The sequence below is a fragment of the Xyrauchen texanus genome, chromosome 31 (genome assembly GCF_025860055.1).
Source record: "Xyrauchen texanus isolate HMW12.3.18 chromosome 31, RBS_HiC_50CHRs, whole genome shotgun sequence".
In the NCBI taxonomy this organism is placed as follows: Eukaryota; Metazoa; Chordata; class Actinopteri; order Cypriniformes; family Catostomidae; genus Xyrauchen; species Xyrauchen texanus.
In genome coordinates this window covers 30560598-30588060 of record NC_068306.1, presented here as the reverse complement: position 1 = coordinate 30588060, position 27463 = coordinate 30560598, and the positions used below count along the sequence as shown (strand labels likewise).

Below are 27463 nucleotides of genomic sequence, written 5' to 3'. Positions count from 1 at the left end.
GAGAAGGGAATGCCAATTACATTTAGAACCCAGTCACCTTTTAAAATCCGCAAATAATGGGGAAGAATCCAATATATGCTGGTTAAATGTTAGAATGAAATGAGGTTTGTTTGGAAGACGACATGCTGGGTGTTAACGCACATCTACTCGGTCTTGCCACTAGAACTTTGGTTTATGTAATGAGTAACACTGCAGGATCCCTAAATAACCATTTTAATGTGAAAACAATACAAATCTAACAACTGAACAACATAAACTAGAACTTTTTTGCTGGTAAACAAGAATTAGACAAACTGTGAGTGCTGCAGGTGCGTGGGGGTGCTGATGTAGTTGACGGGGGTGTGAGAGGAGGATGGGCAATAGGTAGCGTGATGGACGCGAGGATGCTGCCCGACACCGGGGGTCCAGGGTGTGAGGTAGTGGTATGTTGTGGAGAGCACGGGAACATAGGGCTCATAGGTGGGGTGTACAGGTGGCTGGCCACACTGCTCCTGTACCAGGGGGTAGTACACTGTGCCGGGGACCACCGTGGGAGGGGGCTCCATAGCCAGAGTGGTGCCTGAGGAGAGGAGGGTACGAAGGTGAGAGAGTACAGTGCAGGAAAGAGTAGACTTTGACAAGCTTAAGCATGTGCCAGTAGAGGGTGTGGAGGTTTTTGGTGGGGACAGCAGAGAAGGGATGCTGACCATTGCTGTGCATATCTCCTTGTGGATGGGGACACACGCGGACCGGCTCAGGGTAGGCCTGGGGTACGGTGTGATCAGCAGCAGAAGCAGTGCCCTGGTATGCCTGGAACTGAGACTCTGCAGCTGACTGTGGGTAAACCTGCTGCATGTGCACCACAGAGTGCCAGTAACTCTGCTGATACCACTGCAAGAAAGTAGAAAAGCACCCTGTAATATTACATAGAACATGCCTTATGATTACACAAGCAAGCAAACAGCTAGTGAGAGATTATCTAGAATCAGCTGGGTAAGGTTGGACCAGCCGTTTGCAAGTCCTTACATACAATGGGATATAAAGCTCACGCTAGTGGCTTACCAACCACTAGTTAGTTTGTAACTAGTGTTTAGTAACATGTAATTTGGATTAATTTATCAGAATCCAAAAACCTAATACTTGAACTATTATGCTCATTTTAACATTTATTGTTACCCAATTAGAAGACTACATTAACCAATTACATGATTGCAATTTTGATTACATTTCAAATCTGCCAACAGCAATAACTAGAGCATAATTCACTGATTAACATTAAACCGTAATGCCTGATGAAAGTTGCATGAAATCATTTTTTATTTTATTGTAAGCAGTGTGCTGAACTTTCTTGTTTATTACTAATGCTTAAATGATAGGAGTGTTAAATTAATCCATTTAAAATTAGATCTATCAAAACATGTAATGAGTAATGAAATTAGATTAAAGTGTAATTAAAAATGTTACATTACTAATAACATTAGCGGTGCAATTTGTAATCTGTATCGGTTTATATTTCATATATTGTTATATTACAATTTTTTCCTTGCTAATTTTGGGTATTGGTTTAACAATAAACTGCATCTAGGATTTTTATTTATTTAGGACTCTGTCTGTGCCAGTCATGGTAAGGAAAGAATAATTTATTTTTTTAAACTATTGGCCGATTAATTTTTTTTGCTTATCCCACCACCATAGTTATTGGTATCTGCAAAATCAACTCTAAAGCATAGTACATTTAAAAATATATATTTGATTCAAAATCAAGGATCCCCGTTGAGGCCATGTTATTTTCACTATAAATGTTACCGCTTGGCTATGTGATTTGAAAATACATAGAAAATTGTATTGCTATAATGCAGCTGTATTTGTCGTTGAATCCCAATGATCCTTACATTTTCAAGCGCGTATTTAATATGTATAAAAACAATTGGATGAGTTGTAATTTCTGTTAAATACTTATAAAAGACAAGTTGTAATAACCAGTCCTGATTTAATAATAAAAAAGTCATATTGAGTAAGGACTTGGACAGGTGGTCCCAAATATTCAGCCGGTGGTGAGAAATTTGGACATCTATTTTGATACAAATTTCAGTTTTGACCATCACATCAGGCAGTTAGTTCAGCCTTGTTTTTATCAGTCAAGGATCACTTCCAAGGTTAGACATGTCTTGAGTTTAAGGGATACAGAGAAGCTTATGCATGCTTTTTAGTTTCATCAAGAATATTGGGTAACATTACAATAACGTTCCATTTGTTAACATTGCGCACAATGAATGGTTGTATTTTTATTAACATTATCGAAGGAACAAATTCTGTAAAAAAAAAAAAAACACATTAATGCATTAGGTATCATGAAATAACAATGAATAACGTTAACAAATGGAAACTTATAGTAAAAGTTTCTTGTAATACCCTGTTTACACCTTAAATCAAAGCACGTGTCAAAAGTCTAGTTGCAGCAATTTGCACTGACTTAAGCCAAGAATTAGGTCTTCAAATCATACTCCAGCTTTAGCTTCTTGGCATTGGTTACCAAGTCACTTTAGGATTAAGTCTTTATTAATGATATCGCAAATTCCAACTTTTTTGTACCAACTTATAAATCAAAGCGGAAAAGCAATAAACCTGAGAAAAAAAGTGATCAGAGTTTGGTCTTCTGACAGTATTGAGGAACTTAAAGCATACTTTGTACTGTGTGGGAAGAGTTTTATCATGGCTCCTTTAATGAAATATCAACAGTAATAATAGACAACATAGATTTTTGTGTGCAGTCAGTGATACCAACAGAGATAAAAATGTATCAAAATAATAAGATGTATATAACTAAAGACGTTAAGCAATCATACAAGACCAGTATGGGATACCATGAAGGGGATGACTGGCTAACTCGCTCATATTATCTACTAATGATTTATGTGTTGACAATCCAATCAACTGAATAAATTCTTCAGGTTTGAGTGAGCTCACCTTTCCTTTTTACCCTTTATACAGATGATTGTAAAACTGATATTGTAAATACATATATATTGAAGTCCTCATATGATACTGTGCTGTTGTCTTTATTGGGGATTGAAGATGATTCCAGTATGAATCAAGGTTGTACGGATAGATTAGTGGAATTTACTTGATATAAATGGGAAAACAAAGGAAATAATTTTTGGTCTTCCAGAGTATAGGTATCAAACACAAGTGACTATACATAATAAAGATTGAACAAGTGCGCACATATAGATTATGTTTGTTGTAAGGTACAACAATGTATTTATTTTCTTAAGAAACTAAAGGTCCTTTGGAACAAACAAACAGATCTTGCTATTGTTCTTTCAATCTGTAATACAGTGTTGTACAATATGTGTATGGTATAGTGGTCTCTCTGTTAACTCTTTCCCCGCCAGCGTTTTTAAAAAAAGTTGCCAGCCACCGCCAGGGTTTTTGACGATTTTCGCTAAACTTTAATGGCCCGCAGAATATTTTCTTCCATGAATATATGATGTTGTTATATATCAAAATAAAGATCTGAGCCTCTGCTTTTAGTCAAAAAAAGATTTTATTTTATCTTCATTTGTTCTTTTTTTATTGCCACATGAACAGAGGTAGGTTTTGTCAAAAACAAAATTTCGGACAAAAAGCTGAGAAAAAGGCATTTTTATCAAACAAGTGCTTTAGTATTAGTATGGTGTTCCACTTCACGTTTGAGACGATCGCAGTCTGTTTCTTTGATCAAAGAGTTGCGTACTCTTTCAAAACATGCGCGCGGGTCTTCCTTACCGTATACCACCTAAAACACGGATACTCGTAAAATTCCGTGTTTGGCGGGGAAAGAGTTAAAGAACAAAGAGAGAGATCAATCCAAGATTGTGGGCCAAATGCTTGAGCTAAGTTTTCATGAGTTGTATATGAAAGAAGTGTAGTCCCTGACAGGTAAAATTATGTCGGACCCTTCTAATATTTTGTATGAGGAATATCTACTTTTGACATCAAACAGAAGACTTGAGTAGCATATGCCAGAATGAACAGATTACAGAAATTTTTGTTCAGCAGTCTGTAAAATAAATCAGAATTGGGGGTCCAAGTAGGCCTCAGGGTGCTGAAAAATAGAAAGGACTAAACCATTACACTGCAGCTGGTTGTGCATTTACATGTATGTGGGTTTTGTTTTAAGTGGTTTTTATTGTATTGTGCTTTCTAATTTGATGTGGATGTGTATTGATGGGAGACAGTAAATGCTGTGGGATGCAAGACAAGTTTTGGAAGATATTCCAAAAATAAAGTGAAACTGGTGCTAAAACATGTCTTAAAAGTTCTGCTAAATACTCTGAATATAAATAATTACCTTACAAAAAGATTAGACATCCAAGATCTCCTCATGAACTAATGGTTGTTCCAAGATTCAGATTCAAAACTAAAGGTGATAGAGGTTTTATAGTGAAAGCCCCACAATTATGGAACAGCATGACCTGGGTTGTTAGATCTACTGAGTTTAAACTCATTTGTATAGACCTGCTTTTATTACTATGTGAATATGTTGTGCCTTACGGAGTGTATTTTACATTTTATGAAGCACTTTGTGCCAAATTGCTTAAAGGTGCTATAAAGTTCTTATTTCTGGTCAGGGTTTTATAAATATTTAGCTCATACAGAAGTTATCAATATAACTTACCTGAACCCCCAAATTGTAGTAGTACTGGAGCACTTTACAATCTGAGAAAAAACATTGAAATTAAATATTAGACAAATATTTAGTATATAACTAGTCAAATAGTAGGAGGGTTCATCTGACCTCTTGGAAGGTCGCTGCCATTGGGGTCATAAGAGTAGGGCGGAGGTGGTGCCATGGCAACTGGTTCTCCCAGCTCATTCACAAACCACGGAACTGCTAAGGGAAAATGGCATAAAATGTAACTGGATTAAATGTATGTGGTTTGGATCACATATACCGATCACATATACCGATGTAATCAGCTAACTCAAGCTCTGATTCATACTGCAAAGATTTTAGTCCATTTCATAGAACAGCAGGCAAAAATTCCTATTGCATAGAAAACTAACAGCACACCCACTGTATTAATAAAAGCGCATAATTTTTATATAATTCACATCTATAGCAAAAAAGAGTGCAGGATGAGTTACACACTAGTTTGATACTTAAGGGTTTGTTCAAACCCCTAACCAGAGTATGAGCAATAGAAAAAGTGATGCGTGCCTTAGATTCTTAACGGTCTAATGTTAATAGCCGCATGTATATTTCAGATTAAACTGTATACCAGGTCTTCCCAGAAAATTCTGTGATGGAGGCTGTCCAGGTGTGAGGATGTTGTTGTTCTGGAGGGGATTTGGAGGGGTCTGAGAGCTTCCAGAGGATGAAGAGGAGGAGTTTGAGGTGAAGATTGCTGCCGGGGCTGAGTTAATTGGCTGAGAGGAAGAGATGACAGATGACTTCACAACCACCTGAGAGGATGATGGAGTTACACACATCCCATCGGTTTGTTTAGAGAGGCTGAGGAACACAATGTTATGATGACTGAAACTGTGGGTTTGTGATAAAGTATACTTGCCTGTTGAGAGTAACTGTAGGTAGCGACACCCTCTTGTGGCGACCCAGCACGAGAACTGCCTTCTTGAATGGTCTACAAGATACATTATACGGTTATGCTGATAATTTTACAAATAACTTTCTCATTTAGCACTAAAACTAAATGCAATTTGACATTAAATAGTTATACAAATTTACAAAATTGTTCAACTGTCCCCTTTTCAACATTCTAAAACACTGGGGAAAGAAGTAATTGGTTTAGTAGAGATTGTGTTGCACTCCAGGTTTTCCCTGCGGAACTCATGCCAGCCACAGTATCAGCATTTTGATGGACATATTTGACAAATTAAGAAGTCTAGAAGACAGTACCAGATTGGTGGTAGATTCAGCTGCTGCAGCATACACAGATGGACTCTGAAATCCTGCCTCTGCAATACAAAAATATGATTCTTTTTAAGAACGGTGCACACTGTATATTTCAGCATTATGTACCTGTCATGATATCCTTTGCAGCCATTAATGAACTTACCTGAGGCAGAGTAGAGGTACTCCTCTGCGTATTCACCTAAGCAGAACAAACAGATCAAATTAAAATCCATCCATTATAACACATATGGTCCATCTTAACCTAGTGAGCTGCTCAAAACAAACTCTTTGATGTGAGGCACAACGGTAAAAATAAGAAAAGGAGCCATCTTTTTAACTATTTCAGCTATGTCAAGCACATTTCAAAAATGTAAAGGCCAAATAAAAGGCATGTTTTCCACAGTTTTCACTAAATGAACACAAGAATGACATTTAGAATGATACCAATAAAACAATATAGTAATTAGGGCTGTTGATTTAACATGAATTTAATGCAAATTATTATACATTTAAAAAAATAAAATGCAATTAATTATGCCCGCTAAAAGTGAATATGTAGCCTTTTACAGATGGCATGCTTTTGCACATCAAAGACAGCTAGGCAGACCACAATTGAATGCAAGGGATCATTTTCTAGTTTCAAATCTACTTTTAACCCAACATAGCATTGTACAAATGTGCATTATATATATATATATGGCATGAGACGCTGAAATATGACATAACCAAAGTGAGTATGAAGCATGTGTACATGCTACATAAACATTTTAAAGTTTATGCATTTGAGCAGACAGAGCAAATTCTGTGATAGACTGTTGACCTCAAATGGATTAGTCTAGAGTACGCAAAAAATAGGCTTATGGAAAAAGGCCTAACTATACAGTATGGAAAAGATGCCCAAGATATGAAAATGAAACCATACATCATAAAGCAACTTGGTCCAATCAATGCTTATTCAAATTATGTATTCTATTATTGTGGCTGAAGATTATATAGGCCATTTATAAGTATATAATCTTCATTTGGGAGCTTTTCTCAGAAAATGACGTGATTAAATTGCCACATGCAATCTCTCTCTATATATATATATATATATATATATATATATATATATCTCCATCTCAGGTTAACAGCCCTAATAGGATTAAACCAAAATTACCACCGAATAATACAATTTAAAACAGTTTTGGGTCCTGGAGAAGTTGTGACATGCCTTGACAATTGTGCTTTTTTTCAGTTGCTTAACATTAAATGGCTAAAGTCTGATAACACTATTCAGCACAAACTGGGCTACAATAATATGTGTGCAACATGCATGTACAGGTTTGTATTTTTTTAGAAAATAATGTTTATGCATGAAAAGCAAAAAACAATTTTTAAGTCATTGAAATAAGGCCATATAACATACACTAAACATTTGTCCACAAGACTTGAGAACTGGATCTTGTAGCCTAGAGTTTTTGCTACAAAATGTGAAAACCATCCTGATCACTCATTCATACAAAAACTAATTAAACTTTTAAGACACTTTTAGTGTTAGAAAGTTCATAGGAGTGAATTACAATCAATATTCATGATAATTCACGCTTCTGAGGAGACAAAAGTCCCCTCCCCTGGGCCTATCACTGATGAATGTGACAGAAAGAGAATGAATGAGGAGACTTAATGATCAAAATCAAGTTAAATTAAAGTAATCTGATGATACATTTTCTTTACATAGACTTAATTTTATACCTACACTACCATATAAAAGTTTTAGAAGTCTCTTCTGCTCACCAAGACTGCATTTATTTGATCCAAAATACAGTAAAAACATGGTGTGCACTCTTTACAATTTAAAAGAACAGTTTTCTATTTGAATATATTGTAAACCGCAATGCGAGATCAAAGCTGAATTTTCAGCATCATTACTGCAGTCTTCAATGTCACATGATCCTTCAGAAATCATTATAAGATTGATTTTCTAATATGGGCATATTTAAAAGTGCATTTTACTCATTTACACCTGAACCCATATTTGCAAGCGCAAGCTTTGTTGATAATGGAGGTAGCATAAACACTAGATAAAATATATTCTAAACATTCATATCATATTACATATCATACAGCATACAATTTAAATACCTGCTATATCCGAAACCACATTTAAAAATTTAACTAAAACTTGCCTATTAGGACATATTTCAAATTTCAATACTCTGAATCCTGGCTGGCAATTCTGGAAACCATCCCACTAGTAAAATAGATTTATATAAAATACCATGCCAAATAAAGAAAACTAAATTACCTACTCCGAAATTGTATCCCTTCAAAATACAAACATTCCTCGGAGTCTTACTCTGAGTTTCCTCGCCTGTGTGTCGATACAAACGCGCAGAAAAGTGAATGACTTTGTTTTTAAGGCACAGTTGGGGGCGTTTACCATTTGCCTTTATTGTCTCAGCACATTAACGTATGAATGGTGCCCTCTACTGGTGGGTGTGATCACATTACCTACAATTAGATGAACCAGTAAAAACTGTACCTCGCTTAGTTTCATACAGATTACATTGCAGGAAAATATTGGTTTTAAATTGGAATTGTTTTAGTTAAAAGTAGAGATCTTAAGCTTTCTTTAGACAGGTTTCATGTTTGTGTGAGAAGTATTCACGGAGTTTGTTCATTTTTGTGACTCGTTTCAGAAATATGCTCGCGAACACAGACTGTTGAAAACTCACCCTTTTTTTATATATATATATAAAAAATAAAAAAAAAGCAGTTTTGAAATTTAAACAATTATACATAAAGCGAGCAACAGACTTGTCTATGAACTGGTTACAACGCTCAACCACCACAACAATATGGTTATATAGAAAATTATATTGAAATAGGAGTAAACATGATTAGGCTACATGCACTGCTATAACAGTTATTTGTGGCCTCTGTAATTGTAATCTGATTCAATTAATTGGGCAACACTAATGGATGCAACTTAAAACATTCTATAACAAATCAGATGCATATTTATAGCTTTAAAAAAATATTAGCGGTACCTTGGTCACCAGCAGTGCTCCTTTCATCAGGGTCCTCCTCTGATGAGGTCATGTGCTGTTTGCCTGATTGAGGGACTGGACTGGGGACCCTAGGCACCCAGTAAGCAGTGGCCCCTGGAACCATGGCACTGGTGACCGTTTGACCCTTCAGAACCAGACAGAAAAAAATATTAAGGTTATTTCAAGAAAGCCCAATCACATTCCCAGCAATTAATAAAGATTGGGTGTCTCACCGGTATTGGTGAGAAGGCACTTTCATCGGTCTCTTCAATCTCATAGAAGGTGATACTGCCCTCCACGTCCTGAGTTTCCTCTCCTGGCTCAGGAACACAGCTCAGACACTCTTTATTTAGAGTGTGCATCTGCCGTCGACGACTCCTACACATACACACAGCATTCATTTATACACAGATCAGAGTTTGTATTTATACAAAAACATCCTTTAAATTTAGGCAATACATTGCCATATTGATTTATTTTAGTTGATTGAACCTATGAATGAAATGGCATATATAAAGATTTTCAGAAATAAACATAAGTGAAAAACTAAACTCCATAAGGAAAAGTTCACCCAAAAATTAAAATTCAAGATTCATAGTGCCATCTAGAACCCTGTGCATGTAGTGAGCACTAGAAAGTGTAATCAAGTTTGAAATCATGATTGCCAAGGAGACTGCCGAAGTCAAGATTTAGTGAAAAAGGACTTATATGTTGGTCTGTTCTCATTCAAAATCAATTAGATCACTTAAGACAAGGATTCAACCAATACAGTTGAATGGATTACTTGTATGTGCTCTGTGGAGTTCTGGTCACGATTTACTTGCATTGTGAGGACCAACAGAGCAGAGATATTCTTCTAAACATCTTCATATATTCAGCAGAAGAAAGTCATGCACATCTGGGATGGAATGAGGGTGAGTAAATTATGAGAATTTTAATTTTTGAGGGAACATTTCCTTTAAATAACAGCATACAAGTACAGAAACTTGCCAAAAATGTTGTTGAGCATAGAACATTTAAGCAAACTGTACGCGTGTACAGCCATGGCCAAAAGTATTGACAGTGACATCAATTGTGTGTTTAGCAAAGTTTTCTGCTTCAGTTGTTGTGGTGTTGATTCAATTGGTTTCTAGATTATTGTGCAGAGTGATCAGATGCATTCAATTACAAAAACCCAAATTTTACAGTTTTTTTTGGTCCTGGAACAAAATGACCAGCCAACATAATTTCACGAATATCAGCAGCACCTGGGAAAGTATGAATGAGTACTAGTCAGGCGAAATCACCATTCGGATTGGATTGGAAGCACTTCCCTCCTTTTACAGCAAACGGTCTGCTCTTATAAACACTGTGTTCTTGTTAGCAATGGTTAGCTCTAAAGAAAGAATCGCTTTCCTTGCATGGGAGGCCATTTTGATGCAAAGAATATTGCACCTGAAAGAACCATTTACTGGATCATCAAGAACTTCAAGGAGAGAGGTTCAACTGCAGTGAAGGAGGCTTCAGGTCATCCCAGATTGTCAAGCAAGTACCAGGACAGTCAGGAGTCAGCTACAGAATCATGTCAACAGTGCAGAGCTTGCACAATATTGGAAGCAGTTTGGTGTGAGTGCATCTGCACACAGAATGAGGTGAAGACTTTTGGATAATGGCCTGGTGTCAAGATGGGCAACAAAGAAGCCACTTCTCTCCAAGAAAAACAAATCAAGGACAGACTGAAATTCTGCAGGAAGTACAAGGATTGGACAACAGAAGACTGGTGCAAATAATTTTTTTGATGAAGCCCCCTTCCGACTGTTTAGGACATCTGGAAAATTGACAGTCAGGAGAAGAAAAGGTGAACGCTTCCATGAGTCGTGTCATGAAAACAGTGAAGCATCCTGAGACCATCCATGTGTGGGGTTGCTTTTCATCCAAGGGAGTGGGCTCTCACAATTGCCCAAAAACTCATGAAAAAAAAGAATGGCATAAAAACATCCTGCAAGAGCAACTTCTCCAGGAGCAATTTGGTGATGATCAGTGCATTTTCCAGCATGGAGCACCATGTCACAAGGCTAGAGTGATAATGAAGTGGCTCGGAGCTCATTACATTGGAATTTTGGATCCATGGCCAGGCAACTCCCCGGATCTTAATCCCATAGAGAACCTGTGGTCAATCCTCAAAAGGCGAGTGGACAAACAGAAGCTCACAAATTGGGATCAAATCAGAGCACTAATAAGGCAAGAATGGATCACCATCGCCAGAGCAAATTGCAGGTTATGAAGAACAGTGGTCAACACTTTAAATATTGACTCTTTGCATAAATTGTGTGTTTTTGGCAATAAAAGTCTTGAAAACAATAAGAGTTTCATAAGTTTTACAGTATAACATAGAAATACGTGAAAGATTCTACAAATAATGAAGCAGCAAACACAAAATGTATGTCACTGCCAATACATTTGGCCACGGCTGTACATTACAGCTTCACGTAACATTATGTAGAACATCTATTATGACTAAGGTCTATAATCTACTTATTAAATGTGAATGTTTCCAGAAGTGTTCCCTACCGAGACCTGAATGAGTAGTTATCATAACTCTGGTAGCAGCGCTTGCCGGGACTGGGATAATAGGCCATCTCTGGTTCAAAAAGGTGGTGTCGGTTCAGGAATCGGGCCGAACTTCTGACAAGAACAGATGTGGCATAGCGAAGGGTCCACAAAAAAAATAAAAATGGGTACCAACTCAAATCTATTCAGGAGGACATTTTTAGCCAACTAACCATGACTACAAAAGGAAATCTCGTGTATGATGCCGTTGAGATTTTAAATGGTGTAATACTGCTTTAAGGACAGTAAAGTGATTTACATTTAACAGGGCTCCCACACATTTCGACCAATGAATTTATGACTTTCAGTTTGCGATTACTAGATAAAGATTTTTAAAAGCAATTTTCAAGAGACTCGTGTGTAAAAAAAAAAAAATCTAAACATTAAATATTTTTCCAGGCCTGGTTATCACAATTTAAAAGTTCCCTGATATCTCCAAGTTCCCCATGGCTGTGGGAACCCTGTTTATCAACTTCAAAAGAAAAAGTGTCTGTAACAAAGCATCTGCCTGACCTGGGTGGTCCGTACCCACGAGGATGTCTGTGCGGAGGGTGGGGCCTGTAGTGTTCATAGGCCAGACCGGCAGGAGGTAGAGCCGGGCCGTGCACTCCTGGAGAACGGATAGGGTGAATGTTTCCAGGCCCGGATTGCAGGCGGGGAGGTAAACCAGTCTGAGGACGACTGTAAGACACTGCCATCAATATCTCCTTACCACGAGGCTTCTTGAAGAACCTTCGCCTCCCACGCAGCTCTGGGTCTTTATAAGAGGAACACTTTAGTGACCCAGAATCATACAATCTGATCTGTTCAAGTGCCCTACAGACTATTAGTGATCCTCAATTTCCATGAAATCAGAAATAGAGTTGTTTAGTCCATGTCTAATAGCTTTGAGGCCACCTATATAAACGCAGCAAAAAAAAAAAGAAACGTCTACTCGCATTCAACTGCTTTTATTTTCAGCAAACTTAACATGTGTAAATATCTAAGAACATAAAGATTCAACAACTAAGATAAACTGAACAAGTAATCACAGACATGAGACTAACAGAAATGAAATAATGTGTCCCTAAGCAATTGGAGGGTGGCAAATCAAAAGTAACTGTCAGTATCCACCAAGGCACTTGCAAGTTCCCTGACATTTCTGCCAGGGGGGTTTAAGGCACTAGCCCTCACCCTCCGATCCAACAGGTCTCAGACGTGCTCAATGGGATTGAGATCCGGGCTCTTCGCTGACCATGGCAGAATACTGACATTCCTGTCTTGCAGGAAATCACGCACAGAACAAGCCGTATGGCTGGTGGCATTGTCATGCTGGAGGGTCACGTCAGGATGAGCCTACAGGAAGGGTACCACATGGAGGATGTCTTCCCTGTAACGCGCAGCGTTGAGATTGCCTGCAATGACAACAAGCTCAGTCCGATGATGCTGTGACAAACTGTCCCAGACCATGACAGACCCTCCACCTCCAAATCAATCCTGCTCCAGGTTACATGCCTCTGTGTAACACTTTTTCCTTCGATGATAAAACGCAAGTCCGGTCATCACCCCTGGTGAGACAAAACCGTAACACGTCAGTGAAGAGAACTTTTTGCCAGTCCTGTCTGATCAAGTGAAGCTGGCTTTGTGCCCATAGGCAACATCGATGCCAGTGATGTCTACTAAGGACCTGCCTACATGCCCTCAGTCAAGCCTCTCTCAGCCTATTGCGGACAGTCTGAGCACTGATGGAGGGATTGTGTGTTCCTGGTGCAACTCGGGCTGTTGTTGTTGCCATCCTGTACCTGTCCTGCAGGTGTGATATTCGGATGTGCAGGTGTTGTTACACGTGGTCTGCCACTGAGAGGACGATCAGCTGTCCTTCCGGTCTCCCTGTAGTGCTGACATAGGCATCTCACTGTACAGACAATGCAATGTATTGCCCTGGCCACATCTGCAGTCCTCATGCCTAAGGCACATTCATGCAGATGAGCAGGGACCATGGGCATCTTTCTTTTGGTGTTTTTCCAGTCAGTAGAAAAGTCTCTTTAGTGTCCTAAGATTATATGACCTTAATTGCCTACTGTCTGTAAGCTGTTAGTGTCTTACCGACTGTTCCACAGGTGCATGTTCATTGTTTATGGTTCATTGAACAAGCATGGAAACATGGTTTAAACCCTTTACCACAAAGATCTGTAAAGTTTTTGGGGGATTTTTACAAAATCTATAAAAAACATTGTCCTGAAAAAGGAACATTTCTTTTTTTGCTATGTTTTAGAGTACTCTGAAAAGTGAGCGCTGAATGGGTCCTAATGAAAGTACAGGGGAGAAGTGGCCCACCTAATTCTCCAGCGTACTGCTCTGGATGGTTGTAGGAGTTTCCCTTTCTGCTTGGCGTGATGTTCCAAGCTGGCACAGGATTCACTGGCTTCAGATTGGTCAAGGAAACCAGGTGCCTTGAGGAATGAAAAGATGACATTGAGTGATGCTCAGAGAGGTGTATGGAAGAGAAAGTGCAGACTCACTTTTCTCCAAGCTCTTCAATGAACACAGTCACAGCAGCGGTGTGAGTCCCTACTTCCTGTATGAAAGCATTGTAATACTTTCCCTTTGGATCTAAACGGACCTGGGAAACGAAACATGGAGATCATATGTAAGGGGAGGAAATACTACTAAAAAGCACTTCTGCAACTAATAGGGGTTTGCCATAATGAGATCACATTTTGGAACAGTGATGATACTTGAACCTGATGATGGATTTTGCCCCACCTGACATTTATCTCCCAAAAAATACTGCCTGCCAGCAAACACCATGTAATCAGTCTTCTGTAGCTCTAAAAAAGGATTGTCAAAAGGTACATGCTATTAGCAAAATGCAGACACTTTAACATAACTATGGACTCAAATGACAATTTCATTAAAGTAAAATGAGAACTAACTGCTATATTTTAAGCAAAATAATGAAAGCATGTTAGACTTGACATATGAAAAGCTGGTAAACACTTACCTACTGTCCATCATTAGGAGATACTTAAATTTTAACTTGCCTACAGGCATTCCCAAGGGCATTTTTGGTGAGCCACAAACAATCAAGAACATATCCAGGTCATATTTTACCCCAGAATTACAAGAAAAATGTGAGCAGTTACATTTTGAATTGAAAGAATATAGCTACCCCTCGAAGGGAAATAAACGATGACATTTTCTTTTTGTTGTTAAACTTCACCTGTCTGTTTAATCCTTTAATTGTTATGAGGAAAAAAAAAGGTGATGTTAGGCACTTTATTGCATACTTTTCTATACAATGCAAGTGAATTAAGACTGAGACTAACATTCTGCCCAACCTCTACTTTTGATTTACCCTGAAGTCTGTCTTCTGTGAACACAAGAGACATTTTGGGGTAAAGTAGATTTCTTTCTTTGTGATATTTCCCCAATTGTCATTACTGATGTGTGTGGGAATATATATATCCAGAGACCCATACATGACTTCTGTGTATTTTTCATTTCCTTTTTGATTTGTAACTAGTTTCTTCTAATAAACTTGACAATCAATATATATATATATATATATATATATATATATATATATATATATATATATATATATATATATATATATATATATATATATATATATATATATATATATATATATATATATATATATATATCTCCAGTATAGCAAAATCAAATAGTTTAGAGCAAATAGTTTTCCTAAAAATGGATGTCCTCATATGGGGACAGTGGGATCAAGTTGTGAAATTTAAAATTCCAAGCTATTCAAAATTAAGATATTATTATTTATTTTTTTATCATCAAATTGGTTGTTTCCAGGAGACGTTACAGATATTACAGCTGATATTATGTAAAGCTGCTTTGGAACAATGTTTATTGGGAAAAGCACAAATAAAATAACTACACACATAAAAATGATTTGGTGACTAGTTAATGTTTTTCTACTTTGGATACAAAATCTCAATGGTCAGTCTTTGCGCAGTCAGACAAACAAGGGATGGCCAGTGCCGAAGCATTTTACAAATCAGAAATAAATAATTCTGGTTCAAAAATAAAATCATACATTACAAATTCTGAATCCAAATACTGATTACCATTGTCTCAGGTCTGCAAACCATGTTGAGTGGTGCAAACATAATTTGCAGCCTGAAACTAAACTTTTGACCGGATGTTAGGAGAGAATGCACAAAGCTATAGGATGCACCCTGGCACCCCATTTAACCTCCAGTGTGCTAGCTGTCTGCACTGGTCTCAGAAAAGTTTGAAACGCACATTATTTTCATCCCAACTCCATATGAAGCCTCTGAGAATCAATGGGTTTATCCGAAAACTGAAAAATGTTTCTTACAATGTAATTATGCACAGTAAACATAGGCTTAATGGGAAAATAACACTATAGGGGTCATTGTGTTTAACAGCGTGCCATTTCGCAACAAATGCCATTTAAATTAGTTTTAGCCATATCGGATGAAATTTGAGACTAAGTTTTTACATTTGAAACCTGTTTGAATCAAAAGATTAATTAGGTTTCTTACCAGATGTAGTTTTTGTTGGCATTTCTCCTAAAGACAAACTTCTATGATTTATTTATTTTTTTGTCACATGACTCCGTGAGTCAAACGTTTAACTCTTACTGACAGCCCAGAGTGTTCTGAGCTGAGATCAGTTAGTTTAAATTAAAAGTATCCATCGTTTATGGCAAAGACAAAACCCAGAGGGACGAGGATATATAAATATATACACTCACCTAAAGGATTATTAGGAACACCTGTTCAATTTCTCATTAATGCAATTATCTAATCAACCAATCACATGGCAGTTGCTTCAATGCATTTAGGGGTGTGGTCCTGGTCAAGACAATCTCCTGAACTCCAAACTGAATGTTAGAATGGGAAAGAAAGGTGATTTAAGCAATTTTGAGCGTGGCATGGTTGTTGGTGCTAGACGGGCCGGTCTGAGTATTTCACAATCTGCTCAGTTATTGGGATTTTCACGCACAACCATTTCTAGGGTTTACAAAGAATGGTGTGAAAAGGGAAAAAACATCCAGTATGCGGCAGTCCTGTGGGCGAAAATGCCTTGTTGATGCTAGAGGTCAGAGGAGAATGGGCCGACTGATTCAAGCTGATAGAAGAGCAACTTTGCCTGAAATAACCACTCGTTACAACCAAGGTATGCAGCAAAGCATTTGCGAAGCCACAACACGCACAACCTTGAGGCGGATGGGCTACAACAGCAGAAGACCCCACCGGGTACCACTCATCTCCACTACAAATAGGAAAAAGAGGCTACAATTTGCAAGAGCTCACCAAAATTGGACAGTTAAAGACTGGAAAAATGTTAACTGGTCTGATGAGTCTCGATTTCTGTTGAGACATTCAGATGGTAGAGTCAGAATTTGGCGTAAACAGAATGAGAACATGGATCCATCATGCCTTGTTACCACTGTGCAGGCTGGTGGTGTAATGGTGTGGGGGATGTTTTCTTGGCACACTTTAGGCCCCTTAGTGCCAATTGGGCATCGTTTAAATGCCACGGCCTACCTGAGCATTGTTTCTGACCATGTCCATCCCTTTATGGCCACCATGTACCCATCCTCTGATGGCTACTTCCAGCAGGATAATGCACAATGTCACAAAGCTCGAATCATTTCAAATTGGTTTCTTGAACATGACAATGTTCACTGTACTAAAATGGCCCCCACAGTCACCAGATCTCAACCCAATAGAGCATCTTTGGGATGTGGTGGAACGGGAGCTTCATGCCCTGGATGTGCATCCCACAAATCTCCATCAACTGCAAGATGCTATCCTATCAATATGGGCCAACATTTCTAAAGAATGCTTTCAGCACCTTGTTGAATCAATGCCACATAGAATTAAGGCAGTTCTGAAGGCGAAAGGGGGGGGTCAAACACAGTATTAGTATGGTGTTCCTAATAATCCTTTAGGTGAGTGTATATATGGTATTACAGTATTTACTTTTCTAAATGTAATTTGTACTAATTAAAATGTATATATATTTTTTTAAACTGAATACTTTCATGTCAAGATGCAAAACATTTTAATGGTCATAAAAAGGCATCATTTTCTTTATGCCAAATGTACTGTAATTTCTTATTTTTCCTTAAAATATGAAATTCTTTGTGAGATTCACCATTTTAGTAATAACACTATAAAGCTGAACTGATCTTTGACAAGCAGCAAGGGCTTTACATTTCATCTTTTGGACTCTGAATAAATAGGAATGATATGCATAATTAACTAACAGACCAAGAGTTAATAAAAGATTTTAAAAAGCAAATGGAGTGAACAGACCTTTGCGGCTGTCATGCCACACGTCAAATTCCACATTGCGGTACAGCTCTGGCTCCAAGGCCTTCAGTACCTTGTACGGTAGAGCCAGTTTTCCTGACCCTTCTGCAGCCTGGGGCAGAGAGTGGTCAATCAAATACTGATGAAAGTTAAGGAAATCTAATGAATGGTGTATTTAGTCACCTTCAGGTCCTCAGCTCCAGCTCTGGCTTTGTTTTCAGAGCGGTTCTGACCACTCGGTTCCCAATCCTCTCTAGAACAAAGCAAAGCAATTATTACTGGTCAATCCAATGTCTAGGTTATAGATTAATTGCAAAGTATACTATTGCCGAAAGAGAAGGTGAAGCTTAGCAGCACCAAACAGAAATGCAAACATAATTAAAGAAACCAATTGGAGGAATATGTGGCATGACATCTGCTGACCATTTTTAATGCTTGCCATGATGAAAAATAAAATGGAAGACCTTTGAGTGCGGTCCTCCGGGGTATCATATCCAGCATCCTCACTGCACATGGAAGGGCTGTTTCTGTACCGTCGCCCCATTCCTCTGAATCCCTCCAGCGCCACCTGCAGCTCTTCCTCCTCAACGCCCAGGGCACGAGTGTATAACAGTTCATACAACAGAGCTGAAAATATAGGTCTCATAATTGCGGGAGAAATTTACAATACTACTTAAATTCAAAGCAAAATGTTTACCATTGCATTCCACTAAGAATTTAGTCCTCATGCATGGTTAACTCACCCTGACATATTGCAGCATTCATTGGATAATTCTTAGGATATACTATGTCATAGTGGCCATTGTTTGAGCAACACAGCAAAACCTGTGAGGTGGAATGAAAGTATGTCATTGGTACATTATAACAAACATAAATGACATTATTCAAACTCGAGCAGATGTGTAAATCGGTCATATCCATTTGAATCTAAATTGCCCAATCAAATTGAATGCGATATATTAAATACGATATATTAAATACTGTAAGAATAGTATTATGAATGATTAAGGGGAAGCAACACTAGGCTCGGAGGACACATTTTTTGCAGACAATGCAACAGAAATGGTTATGATGTTTTGTGGCAGGGCTTCTGATGAGAGTAAATAATACAATCTCAAACGGTGGCATATGATGAGTAGCAAGGGCCCCGGGACCAATTTTCTTTGAGGCCATCTTGTAAAGTAGATTAATTAAACTTAACCTTCTACCCTTAAACCCTTTTTTATTTACAGTTAGATTAATTCTAAAATCACACATACAGGACAGATGTGGTAAGGAAATCACTCAACTGAAAAAGGTTGTCGCTGTTCCTAAAGAGACCCTTTTAGAAAGGTTAAAAACAAATATAAATACTACAAATTATGCATACAAAACCAGTCATGTAACAATTTGTAATAAATGTGTAAACATCCATACATTTAATGAGTAATAATAGATTATGAAATATTTTTACTTCAAACACTTTCAATACTTAAGAATATAACAAATAGACTCCTACAGCATCTATACATGGGTTTGGTACAAATGCTCTATAAACCCAGTAAAAGCATTAGTAAAAATAGGTAAAAATATATTTGGTTTCATAGTGCAAGTTAAATGTTAGTTGTGGGATTCTATTACAATTTGTAGGTTTCAACTCTGTAAATATTTGTTGAAAATCTGTAGCTGACCTTAAAATATTAACAGCGACATCTCATATCATTACACCATACCATACATATCATTATTATAAAATAGTGGTCATTTTATTTGATTAAATTCTGTTTGGAATGACCCTACAGCTTGGCTACCATTATACTACAATCAAATTTCCCTGCAAGGCATCATCTGCTTTCAAAGTGGTCATAAATCCCCTTGACTGCATTACATTGACAATGTTCAAATGAGCCAAGAGTTTGTTTTGGAATGTTCATGCTATTTTTCTGACTGCACAACTGTAAAGAAATGTCCAAGTTCAAGCATTTAAGGCTGTTAACCCAACATTATAGTTTGTCTTGACAAACTTTACTCTATACTTTTGAAAACAACATCAATATCTTATCCCCAACTACCCAACCAATAAACTAGATTGAATAATCTTTTTGTCTGAAAATTCAATTTTGTATCATTTGATATATCAGGATTTAAATGTCATTATCCACCCGGGACCCAGCAATTCATTTTTGTAAAGGACTTTTGTGGCAAGTATGGGCTGAGAAAAACTGAAATAACAATAGTAAATTTTGGGGAATAGAACAGACTGGGTCTTTCAGAGATACATATTTAGGGCTGAAACGATTAGTCGACGTTATTGACAATGTCGACAATAAAAAAAAAATTGTCAACAAATTAATTGTGGAATAGTTTTTTGAGCTCATTTAACGTAACATGAGATCACATTAAACTATAACGAAGGCTCGTGAGAGCAGCACTGCTGCTCGTGCTTGACTGAGAAGAATTACATAGATCAGAATCCAGATGCACTCTAAAAATTCCAAACAGCATCTTATGTAGATCGCAAAGTACAAAGGAATTATACAAAAATAAGTAAACAAGTAAATATAGAAGCACTCTCGTTGTGGAATAAGCAGAGCCGGAGCTTTTTAAAGGAAACACCCTGGTGTTACATCATAAATGCAGTTATATTTAATGCGTTATAGCTTTATTAAAAGTTCAAATAATATGGAAGCAGGTCATGTAAATAACTACAAACTCCTAAACTGGCATTTGTCAGTGCGGTCAGCGCCTCTTCTAGGAGTTGTGCGAATGTCCCGATCTAAGGGGGAGAGATTGAAACTGCACCCAGCTGATACACACTCTGAAGCGTGGACACTCATCCCTCGAGCACGCACACTTAATGCAGCTAGATTATAACGCAATGGCTTGTGACTTATTGAATCATAATATATGTCATTGTGCATTTCTTATAGTGAAGAAAATTGGCAATATGCAGCTTTATTAATAATAGAAAGTTTGCATTTTGTGAGTTAAAGATGGATTGAAGTGAACAGAAAGGTGAGGGAGGGTAGTCGTCGCCCCATAATGCACAGCAACAAAATAAGTTTGATTTGTTTTGGCTTGTTTTCCAATAAAAATATCTAAAACTAATTTAAAACAATGTACATTTACTTTAGGAACTATACTGCAGAAGAAAAAAAAAATTATCTGAGTGTTAATATTAAATATGTAATAAATATTATTTAAAAAAAAATACATGAAATTCTTAAAAAAAAAAATGCATTCACCTGAGAACCAGCAGATAAGAAATTTAGACTTGCTTTTAGAGAATAGATCTTGAATATAACTATATATTGTCTTTACTGCACTTGCAGAAGTATAACCAATTAAAAAACACACTTGTATACGAAATACACTTATATTTAAAAAGATACAGTCTCTTAAAGCAAGTCTAAATATCTTATATGCTGCTTCAAGTAAATTTCTTAAGGATGTTTAAGACAAATTTTTTTTTTTGCAGTGAACTTCTTTACTGAATTAAACTTCAAAAAGTAATTTCCCCTTTAATTCAGTGAATGTCATTTAGAGGTATTTTTAAAAGATGATTTTGTATTTTTTTTTATTGTTAGTAAGCATGTTTAATACAATCTTTTAAGTCAGGGCACAAGCTGAAAAATTGGTTAAGATCCAGCCAACAAAAGTGTAAAGTATTTAATAATGGTGTTGAATAAAGGAGTTAAGTTTTCACACTATTATGACGATTTTTTTACCTTTTAAAAGTTTATTTCTTAAATCTGACAGATTCCTCCCTTTCATTTAATGCTAATAATTAATAAGTTGTGGCATTTTTAAACACTGTTTGGCAGTTTAACATTGTAACATCTTGCTGAGGACAGGTTGTTACATGTGCTTCCAAATATAAGCGCATGCATTAAAGAACAAAAAAAAATATATATATATATATATATATATATATAAAACATAAACACAGGTGAAACTCGAAAAATTTGAATATTGTGCAAAAGTTCATTAATTTCAGTAATTCAACTTAAAAGGTGAAACTAATATATTATATAGACTCATTACAAGCAAAGTAAGATATTTCAAGCCTTTATTTGATATAATTTTGATGATTATGGCTTACAGCTTATGAAAACCCCAAAGTCAGAATCTCAGAAAATTAGAATATTACATGAAAGCAATAAAAAAAAAAAAAAAAAAGGACTTTAAATACAGAAATGTCAGCCCTCTGAAAAGTATAATCATGCATATGTACTCAGTACTTGGTTTGGGCCCCTTTTGCATTAATTACTGCCTCAATGCGGCGTGGCATGGATGCTATCAGCCTGTGGCACTGCTGAGGTGTTATGGAAGACCAAGATGCTTCAATAGCGGCCTTCAGCTCTTCTGCATTGTTTGGTCTCATGTCTCTCATCTTTCTCTTAGCAATGCCCCATAGATTCTCTATGGGGTTCAGGTCAAGCGAGTTTGCTGGCCAATCAAGCACAGTAATACCATGGTCATTGAACCAGGTTTTGGTACTTTTGGCAGTGTGGGCAGGTGCCAAGTCCTGCTGGAAAATGAAGTCAGCATCTCCATAAAGCTTGTCTGCTGAAGGAAGCATGAAGTGCTCTAAAATGTCCCGGTAGGCGGCTGCGTTGACTCTGGACTTAATAAAGCACAGTGGACCAACACCAGCCGATGACATGGCTCCCCAAACCAACACAGACTGTGGAAACTTCACACTGGACTTCAAGCATCTTGGATTGTGTGCCTCTCCATTCTTCCTCCAGACTCTGGGACCTTGGTTTCCAAATGAGATGCAAAATTTGCTCTCATCAGAAAAGAGGACTTTGGACCACTGAGCAACAGACCAGTTCTTTTTTTCTTTAGCCCAGGTAAGACGTTTGACATTTGAAGCCCATGTCCAGGACCCGTCTGTGTGTGGTGGCTCTTGATGCAGTAACTCCAGCCTCAGTCCACCCCTTGTGAAGCTCCCCCACACATTTCAGGGGCCTTTTCCTGACAATCCTCTCCAGGCTACGGTCATCCCTGCTGCTTGAGCACCTTTTTCTTCCACACTTTTCCCTTCCACTTAACTTTCTATTAATGTGCTTTGATACAGCACTTTGAGAACATCCAACTTCTTTTGCAATTACCTTTTGAGGCTTTCCCTCCTTGTGGAGGGTGTCAATGATGGTTTTCTGCACAACTGTCAGGTCAGCAGTCTTCCCCATGATTGTGAATTCAACTGAACCAGACTGAGAGACCATTTAAAGGCTCAGGAACCCTTTGCAGGTGTTTAGCTGATTAGAGTGTGACACTTTGAGCCTACAATACTGAACCTTTTCACAATATTCTAATTTTCTGAGATTCTGAATTTGGGGTTTTCATAAGCTGTAAGCCATAATCATCAAAATTATATCAAATAAAGGCTTGAAATATCTTACTTTGCTTGTAATGAGTCTATATAATATATTAGTTTCACCTTTTAAGTTGAATTACTGAAATGAATGAACTTTTGCACGATATTCTAATTTTTCGAGTTTCACCTGTATATGCAATACATGTCCCGAGTATACGCAACAGACATCTAGTATACAACAGGTTTTTCAACAAAGTTTTGATCATGTTGTATGCATTTGATTATATTATGTACAGGCTTCAGAAAGTCATGATCCTTTCAAATATGACGCACACAGCATTGTGTTAGTGGCAATTTTTTTAAAAATTATATTAGAAACAGGGAGGCAAAAGGGTCCTATAAGAGGGCTGCAGGCCCTCATTCACAGGGCACTACTGAAGGGGCCTTGTACAGTCTTTGGGGCCCACATATTTAAGCATATATAAACATTTGTTTTCAAAGTTGATAGGCCTTGCAACCCTGGACCCTTAGCGCTCTACAGCCAATAGGTCAGCATGCAAACATGTGACGGTTCAATCTTCTATAAGCAATCTTTGATTTTTAAAGGGAATGACACGAGGCTTTGAGGGATAGACTTACCATCTCTTCAATGGCACAAACAGTATAAAGCTTTGATCACAACAGATTTTCCACAACTCACGCGGTCTGTAGTTCTTTATATAATGCATGTTATTGGACAGATATTTTATCAATGTTTTGAACACAAAACGATCCAATAACACTTTAAATGACAGTACTGCACATTGAAGAAATGGCAAGTATTCCTCACAGCCTCGCTGTCATTCCCGTACAAAAATCAAAGATGGTGCTAGCGTGACACAGGTCTATTGACCACGCATTCTCTTGTTATTTGGATTCATAGTTAGGAGTTCACCAAACATCTGTCCGTATCCGAATGCAAAATTTCTAGGCATGTCCTTGCATTTCAGTTTTTTTTTTTATATTAAAATTGCTCATTTATTTTTATCCAACTGTGACAAATTTGATCACACTGGCAAATATTACATTTATTTTTTTGCTTCGCTAGCGCCATTATATTTCAGGGAGTCAGAAGTGCACAGAGAAATAAAATACTATGTGCAAGTCTCCAGGCTACTATGACATTTGAAGAACTAGTCATTAGATTTGACCAAGTTTGTATGGTTCTTGGCATCAAATAGAGTTTTATTAGAGCCAGATGGGTGTCAAATTAGCATGACATCTACAAACCCAAAATGTATATGGTTCATAAAATAAAAGGGTCAATATTTTTGCAAAGGAGGAAATTCCGACCAAGAGTACTACAAAGTACTTCAAGTTATTCCCACAGGTAAATATCAAAAACTCTCAAACTCCAATACTAGATGATACCGGAGTTGTGTGCGTGTCGAGATTAAAGAAAGCAATGACCGACCCCACCCACCCACCCACACACACATTTATTAGGAACACCTGCACACTATGCAATTATGGCAGCAGAGCAATCCATAAAATCATGCAGATACAGCTTCCGCTAATGTTCACATCAACCATCAGAATGGGGAATATCGGTTTGATCTTCGTGATTTCAACTGCGGCATGATTGTTGGTGCAAGAATGGCTGGTTTGAGCATTTCCGTAACTGCTAATCTCCTGGGATTTTCACGCACAACAGTTTCTAGAGTTTACTCAGAATGGTGCCAAAAACAAAAAACATCCAGTGAGCGGCAGGTCTGCAAACGAAAGTGGCTTGTTAATGACAGAGGTCAGAGGAGAATGGCCAGACTGGTCCAAACTGACAGGAAGGTGACAGTAACCCAAATAACAATGTTGCAACAGTTCTATGCAGAAAAGCATTTTTGAACATACAACACGTCAAACATTGAGGCGGATGGGCTATAGCAGCAGAAGGGTACCACTACTGTCAGCTTAGAACAGGAAACTGAAGCTGCAGTGGGCACAGGCTCACCAAAACAGGACAGTGGATGACTGAAAAAATGTCACCTGGTCTGACGAATCTCAATTTCTGCTGTGACATGCAGATGGAAGGGTCAGAATTTGGCATAAACAAAATAAATCCATGGAAGCATCTTGCCTTGTCAACGAATCAGGCTGAAAGTGGTGGTGGTTTAATGGTGTGGGGTATGTTTCCTTGGCACACATTAGGCACCTAAATACCAGTTGAGCATTATTTAAATGCCACAGCCTACCACAGTATTGATGCTGACCACGGTCACCTTCTTCTAATGGCTACTTCCAGCGGGATAATGTACCATGCCACAAAGCACACGTAATGTCAAACTGGTTCCAGGAACATAGTGTACTCCAATGGCCTCCACGGTCACCACATCTTAATCCAACAGAGCACCTTCGGGATTTTTTGGAATAGGACATTTACACCATGAATGTGCAATCAACAAATCTGCAGCAACAGTGTGATGTGGTCATGACAGCGTGGAGCAGAATTTCTAAGGAATATTTCCAGCACCTTTTTGAAAATATTCCACAAAGAATTCAGGCCAATCTGGGGCAAAGGGGAGGGTCCAACTCAGTATTAGAGAGGTGTACCTAATAAAGTGGTCACAGAGTGTATATGCTAGATCTTAGTCAACTCAAAGCTATTCGCTCACCTGTTGCGGTTTGTTTTTTGCAAACTAATTAATTTGCCAGATACCATACATTAATAAATCATATAGGCAGTGCAAAAGTGATACAGGCGTGTTCACTTGTGATTTTTCACCAGTACAACAGAATGGTGTATAAGTTTTAGTTTAGATTCTTATTTGGTTTCCGACTTGAATGCATATGCCATTTCTCACCTTTGGTAAATTGTCCTCCTCTGCAATCTCTGTTGGCGGCTTTCCTGGATACCTGTAAATGACAAAGCATCGCCTGCCCCAAACACCACTGACATTAGCTTGTGTCCCCAAATTACTTAGCCATCACATTGACTCAAGTCAACTAAACAGAAAATTATGAAAGTCTCATTTCAAAAGGATAACACAACCTGGATCAGATTTTGAGTTAAGATCTGTTAAGTTCTAGATCTAGGCATTTTAGTGTGAAATACTTGAGCATACTGTCCTATACCAAACACATGGTTTAAAATCTCAATAAGCAGCAAGCCAAACAGGCTAATTAGGAATTGCAATACAGTTCATAACACATCTAATAGAATATGCAAAGTATTGGTCCCAAAAAAAAAAAAAATGATGCATGGCATACCTGTACAGTAAAGACAATGCTTTTATCTCCACTTGACCTGCAGTTTCCTAAGAATTTAGTACATACGTCAGTGAATTACTCTTGAAAGGGTTACTCTGTTAGTATGCGAGACCCTGAAAACAAACCTTAGGATCCTCCAAGCGTTCCAAATACTTCTCAAATGAACCTTCAACAAACTGCAAACACAGTAATACCATATCAATCAAATAAATAATCACATGAATGACAGGTTACACAAGGTTTCTGCGCATGTCAAATATGTCTAAATACTCACAGGCTCAAAGTTGCATCTGTTCGCCCTCATGAAGTTGACACACTCTTTTCGTATTCTTTGATGGTAATTCTGGGAGTAATAAAGCTTTTAACAACAACAAAAATAAAAAGCATTAATAAAGTTGCATAATTTGTCAAAAATGGCGCGCACGCCTGGTAATGTGCGAGGTATATTCATGCAAGTGTCGTCTAATTTCAACAGTTATGGCACTTCATACACGGTTTTCTAAAACTTAGTATTTCCACAATTATTGGTTAAGACAGTTTTACATGATTTAAGGTGCAATTTAATGAATTACCTGCTCAGAAACGGCTCGAAACAGACAGGACGCGTCTCTCGCCATCATTTTTCGGTAGAGACCGATGCTGGCCAGGTACTCGTCCATGTTTACAAAATACTTCTTCAAGGCTTTCTGCATCTTAAAGAAATGATAAATAAAAAACAATACATACGCAGAGCTTCACGGCTTTCCGCCTGGACGCGAAAAAAACATTGAAGGTCGAAAGTTTCCTTTCGGGTTTGAGAATGAAACAGGTGCTGCAAATGAAGTCTGATTGAAGCGCAGCACTGTCTTTTTTGGCGCGACTTCGGATTTAAAAAACGATGATGCTACATTTATAGAACACCGCTGGAGTACAGCAATTGGCTTTAATTGGAAAGGTAACTTTGTTACATTCATATTAACCCCCTGAATGCCCAGTACATAAGAACAATTTACTTTGATAGATATACACTCAATATTCATCAAAAAGGTTGGCTAGTTAAAGGTGTGCTATCATCAATTTCAGTTCAATTATGTGGCTTCATAGGCTGAACTGCAAATAATAGCTACAATGT

At 37.7% G+C, this 27463-nt stretch overlaps 1 protein-coding gene across 1 annotated transcript; it reads right to left on the bottom strand.

Annotated features, from left to right (window-relative positions):
* Positions 1–284: 284 nt before the first annotated feature.
* alg13 (ALG13 UDP-N-acetylglucosaminyltransferase subunit) lies at positions 285–27044 on the bottom strand. Its single transcript, XM_052099593.1, has 25 exons — positions 26925–27044; positions 26627–26710; positions 26478–26528; positions 26353–26399; positions 25947–26019; positions 18551–18632; positions 18272–18434; positions 17991–18060; positions 17811–17919; positions 14245–14309; positions 14001–14101; positions 13816–13931; positions 12212–12256; positions 12013–12109; positions 11461–11571; positions 9144–9288; positions 8911–9055; positions 6042–6077; positions 5882–5940; positions 5535–5606; positions 5244–5427; positions 4760–4855; positions 4640–4680; positions 687–870; positions 285–559 (listed from the first exon to the last, which is right to left on the bottom strand). Exons 1-25 carry the CDS (start codon positions 27042–27044, stop codon positions 285–287), a joined length of 2571 nt encoding a protein of 856 aa, XP_051955553.1.
* Positions 27045–27463: the final 419 nt, after the last annotated feature.

Excerpts from the sequence above, each read along its gene's own strand:
- alg13 (XM_052099593.1), bottom strand. The coding sequence starts at position 27,044 with ATGCAGAAAGCCTTGAAGAAGTATTTTGTAAACATGGACGAGTACCTG. Across the intron at positions 26,020-26,352 it reads GCATTGTCTTTACTGTACAG|GCGATGCTTTGTCATTTACA; the intron begins GTATGCCATGCA and ends TGTTTGGGGCAG. Across the intron at positions 6,078-8,910 it reads GAGCACTGCTGGTGACCAAG|GTGAATACGCAGAGGAGTAC; the intron begins GTACCGCTAATA and ends TGTTCTGCTTAG.